At 28.4% G+C, this 5,059-nt stretch overlaps 2 protein-coding genes across 2 annotated transcripts in view; one reads left to right on the forward strand and one right to left on the reverse strand.

The window, feature by feature from the left end:
• The window catches only part of LOC108751922 (kinesin-like protein Klp61F), a 6,283-nt gene extending 4,576 nt beyond the window's left edge, over nucleotides 1–1,707 (forward strand). Inside the window, exons 14-16 of the mRNA XM_018492411.1 lie at nucleotides 1–218; nucleotides 1,304–1,422; nucleotides 1,506–1,707. The exon at nucleotides 1–218 is cut by the window's left edge and continues 2 nt beyond it. Of these exons, the coding sequence (XP_018347913.1) occupies nucleotides 1–218; nucleotides 1,304–1,422; nucleotides 1,506–1,562 (394 nt within the window). The 3' untranslated portion in view covers nucleotides 1,563–1,707. The remainder of the gene's footprint in view (nucleotides 219–1,303; nucleotides 1,423–1,505) is intronic.
• A 464-nt stretch (nucleotides 1,708–2,171) lies between these two features.
• Nucleotides 2,172–4,647, reverse strand: LOC108751936 (cell division cycle protein 23 homolog). The gene is made up of 7 exons (XM_018492428.1): nucleotides 4,397–4,647; nucleotides 3,656–4,311; nucleotides 3,250–3,429; nucleotides 2,994–3,158; nucleotides 2,673–2,919; nucleotides 2,341–2,605; nucleotides 2,172–2,282 (listed from the first exon to the last, which is right to left on the reverse strand). Exons 1-7 carry the CDS (start codon nucleotides 4,495–4,497, stop codon nucleotides 2,172–2,174), a joined length of 1,725 nt encoding a protein of 574 aa, XP_018347930.1. The 5' UTR covers nucleotides 4,498–4,647.
• Nucleotides 4,648–5,059: the final 412 nt, after the last annotated feature.

Here is a 5,059-nt window from a genome sequence, read left to right on the forward strand (position 1 = left end):
TATGTATGATACACAAGTACAAAGAAGTCATGATCACAAAAAACTTGCAGAAGAATTAAAAGAGAAAAATCTACAAATGTCCATGGAACTGAATGATAAGCTTGCAAGTAGAAGTAAAAATTCGTCTGACTGGAATGACAAAACACTTACAGAAATGCATTCAATTCAAGAAAAAATTGGCAAATTCCTTGAAGATTTACGGCATGACACGCCTACAGGTAAATCTCTTATTTTTATACTTATATATTTATGGGAGGGGGATGTTAAAAAAATGTCAGTTTTCGCCTTTAAGTTATATTTGAATAGACCTTGAAAAATTATTATTTAGGTTTTTAAAAAAAGAAACAGTTGTTTGTCTAACAAGTCATAAGAAAATTATTAGAATGGCTTAAATAAAATTAATATTGTCAGTTTTGACTGTATATTTGTGATACTTTTGACAAAAATAAAGAATTATTAAACTCATCATTAGATTGATTATATCAAGAGTTGAGTGATTTTGAATTTGTAATTATGAAAGAATCAGTACAGAGTGAAAAAAAATGTGGACAAATCTCGAAAAATATAAAAGATATCGAAAAATGTTTCAGTTGGGACTGAAATAGTTTCCAGAGGGGACATATTTTGTTCATGTTGTTTTCTTTCTAGGCAAAAAGATATGAAAGTCACTTTTTTAAATGAAATTAATTTTTTTAATATGATAGTATGATTCCTCTAATTATTCTGCTTATAAAAGTATTAAGGTAGATATATTTAAAAAACAAGTTTATGAGATATTTTATACTCTATTTTGACATACATATCAACATAAAATATTAAATATTTTAATATTTTGAACTTTTTTGTGTTACATTATATATATTCTTTCACAATTACAAGTTCGTAATCGCCTAACCCTTTAATGTGATTAGCTTATAAATTCTTCGTTATTTTCATTTAATAAAATCACAAACATACAATCAAAGCTTAAGAATCATTAAATTCATTTAAGTCATTTTCTAGCAATGTTCACTTCTCGAATAAATAATTGTTATTTCCTATTTTTGAAAACCAAGAAAATAGTTTTTCCAGATCTATTTAGATAAAACTTGGGGGTGGAAGTTGACACATTTTTAACACCCTCTTTTATATAAATGAAAAATCTATTCTTCGTAGTTGAATTAATATACACTTGTTACGCTTAAAAAAAAGGTTATATATATATTTTTTTTTTTTAATTTAGTGAGAAAGCGAAAAAATTTTATTGTAGTTCAGTGCAGCAACAAAAAACAAACTTGAAAATTCATTTAATATTTCTTTTTAGGTTTAACGCCGGCAAAAAAAGAATATCAATATCCACGACACCTTACTGCAACTTCACCACACGAACGAATTATTCAGAGATTTAGAGAAACAAGAAATTATCTCGAATCTTCCGATGAAGTAAATATAAATTCAGAAATTACATATTGAGATACATTGTAGGAATTATTGAAAATATATAAATATATATTATATATTTACAGGAAACAATATTGGTCAACAATAACTCGCCGAAGAAGAAATGTCCAAAGACAAATTAAATACTTCAACTGGTAATCAGTTGCATTTTATACTTAACAATAAGAATTATAAGAATTATGTATACATTATTAATAATTATATACATTAGGTCTATTATAAGGATATTTTCTTACAATGATAGAATGTAATTAATGAAATTCTAAATAAATCTTCGACAAGAAATAGTTCACACAAATCTATTGCAATAAATTATATAAAGATATCGTTATTCTTAGTATCAATATGTAAGTTAAATATTAACACACATGAATTGACTGTATAATTATTTTTATAATAAACATAAATAAATATTGTATTCAGATTGAACTGATATTGAATTTAACAATCATTTTATGATCTTTTTCCCGACCAGTGAAAAAAATTGAAATTTTGCAAATTTTATTCTTTTTTTATAATTTATATATACGATATATATACATAAGCTATTCAATAATCAATTACAGCCACTTGCACTTAACACATAAAGAAATTTTAACCGTTTATTATACCGTTAGGGAAAAAAAAATTTATTACAAAAATATATAATACAAAAAATGAATCTTTTGTATTTATGTATAGAATTATAAGCATTAAAATTATATACTGTGAACGAAAAATATCCATTTTATTTATGGTGTAGGTGTGAACGAAAGATTCATTGGCGATAATTGACTTCCAGGTGTTACATCCGTTCGCGCTCTTTGCTCAATCACAGGATCCGTTTCATTCATATCATCCACCTAGAAAAATAACGAAATTTAATTGTTTTGCTAATTACTATTAAATAATGTTACTTACCACCATAGAAGTTTCTTCAACTTTCACTCTTTTTTCAGCGATGGTTCGTAATAGCACCTTTGCTTCCTCTTTTGTTTCATCAAACTGAAGGCACTTCTGTGCATAGTGATTAGCTTGATCCAATTGTTCCTTCTTTAAATGATACTGTGTGAGATATTTATATGCGTGACTTAGTTCTGTTCTATCGACACTTCGAAATTCATCCATTACAAAATCTGTATAAGCTGCCGCTGCATGATCGTGTTCTCCTAATTTCTCATACAGTCTGTAGCAAAACAAAAAATATACATATATTATTTCTATCATTTCGGTACTACATATCGGATACATACGTTGCTAATTTTAAGAGTGCCATTCCTTCTATATCGCCTACATTGCATGCCTTGTAATAACATTTGAGTGCATCTTGAATTTTATCCTGCTTTTCATATGCTTCGCCCAAAGCTAGAACCATCCTACTATCATGGGGCCTTAAAAGCTGAGCTTGTTTATAATAATATAATCCATAAAACGGCATTTTCAAAATTTCGTATGTCTGACCCAAACCATACCATGCTCTATAGTCTCGTCTGTTCACCTCTAGCAAGTTGAAAAATATAAATGAAAAATGTGATATGTTGCGGATGAAAACAAAAAATATGCAAAGAATTTACCAATTGCCTGTCTATAACTATGAATGGCACCATTGGTATTTTTCATTTCCATAAATTCATGACCTAACAATGTCCAAGCTGATAAATATTGAGGATTCATTTTTAATGCTCTGTGAAAATACATCACTGCTTTTTGATGATCAGCTCTTAAACTGTAATAATTTCCTAAAAGAGACACCATTTTTTAAATATTTCTTAAAAATATATTTTCCTTAAATATGAAATTGTGCTTTTCAAAGAGATGCATAATACGTACCAACTATACAACAAGTTTCTAATCTGTATTTATCTATCTCGGTAGCCCTGTGTGCCAAATCTGCTAATTCAACTTTCATTTCTTTCACATAAAGTAAATTCGAATATGTATCCATATTATCAAGGCAATATGGATCTTCATCTATTATTCTTTTAAAAGTTTCTATTGCATTATCAACATCTAAAATAAAAAATGTTTTTATGACATGATATTCAAGCAACTTATTGCTTATTATTAGAAGATATTATTTAGAAGAAAATATATTTCAAATAATTATGAATATGTGCGATAGATTTAACTAAATTCTAAAATCAATTTATATAATCAAAAAAGAAAATTGACTCAAAATATTTCAATAAAGATTATAAACAGTTGTTTATTCTAAATACTGAATTCGCTAACTTGCCTCTTCTATAATGCACTGCAATTGCAGTTTGAGCTAAAACATAACCATTTTTCTGGAAACCCATCGATTGCAATTGACAATATAACGCTAAGCCTTCATCTATGAGTTGTAATTCTAAGTACATGTGTGCCATAAAGAAATATTTCATCCAATGATTAGGAAGACATAAACTCTCCAGCTTCTCCCTGTCTGTGATTAACGCAGCTAGTTCTAACCATGCACCCCAATGCATAGGCTCCTTATGAATAGATTCCACTAGAACATCTGTAGCTTCTCTAATGAGTTGCAGTTTCTTCAACGTTACACCAAAAAGATATAATCCATAACCATCTAGTTTTGATGCCAAATGATCTGACCTTAGATCAGCACAAAGGTACTTTAGAGTCTCGTTCTTCAGAGGATCTGGCGGTACATCCGTCATGTCATCTATCTTTTTTTTCTCTCCTGATAAATAACGTGAATACAAATGTAAAAATCTAATCTTAGGACTTACACAGTCCATTGTGAAATAAGCTGCTCTATCGTATTCCTTTAGATCAAAGTATGTTTTAGCTAAGGTATAGATATCCTCTGCTTCGCTGACCTCTAGTACATTGGCATGTATAGTCAAATCATCTATATCTACATTTTTCAAAGAATAATTTAATTCCGCTAACCTATAACAAAGAGACATGAGTGTGGAATTCTAAAAGTGTACGCATAAAGGGAAAATGTAATACATTTATTCAAGTAAAAATTCACCATTTGGTAGTGTGTAGCAAACCGCGTTGGGAGCATTCGCGTATCGCATGCAGAAGATCTGATTTAACCTCTTTAAGATTGAACTTCACGGATTCCTGCATTTTGCTTAGCTTAATTGATTCTTCTACGTTACGTCACTTACAAAAATAACAGCATTTAATGTTACACAGCCAGAAATAAATTCTTGTTTAATTAATCTACATTTCTTAATGTGACTTGCTCGAATGCCGGCACACTCTATTCATACATATATACACACACATATATACTTAATTCAAAATAAATATTCGTGCATGGATCTAGAGAGAAACCTCTGATAAAACCTACTAAAGGCTGCTGCATATAAAACCATTTAAACGCGTAAATAAAAAAATAGTATATTATTTTTGCTAAATAAGATAACATTTAGCAAAATATGTATTGAATATTTTATCGATCAAAAAAGACTTTTGCGCTAAATTATTGTGGTTGGAGATTTTCATGAACACTTGCCTTTTCCAAATGACACATTTTGTCGCATTTTGTAAATATACAGATGTGGACTGTCAACATGTGGAATAATACAAAGAATTATACTCTGAATTATAAGAAAGAAAATATTTAATAAAGAATATAATTCAAATATATATATATATATATATATATATATATATATATATATAT

Source organism: Trachymyrmex septentrionalis, unplaced genomic scaffold (assembly GCF_001594115.1).
Source record: "Trachymyrmex septentrionalis isolate Tsep2-gDNA-1 unplaced genomic scaffold, Tsep1.0 scaffold53, whole genome shotgun sequence".
In the NCBI taxonomy this organism is placed as follows: Eukaryota; Metazoa; Arthropoda; class Insecta; order Hymenoptera; family Formicidae; genus Trachymyrmex; species Trachymyrmex septentrionalis.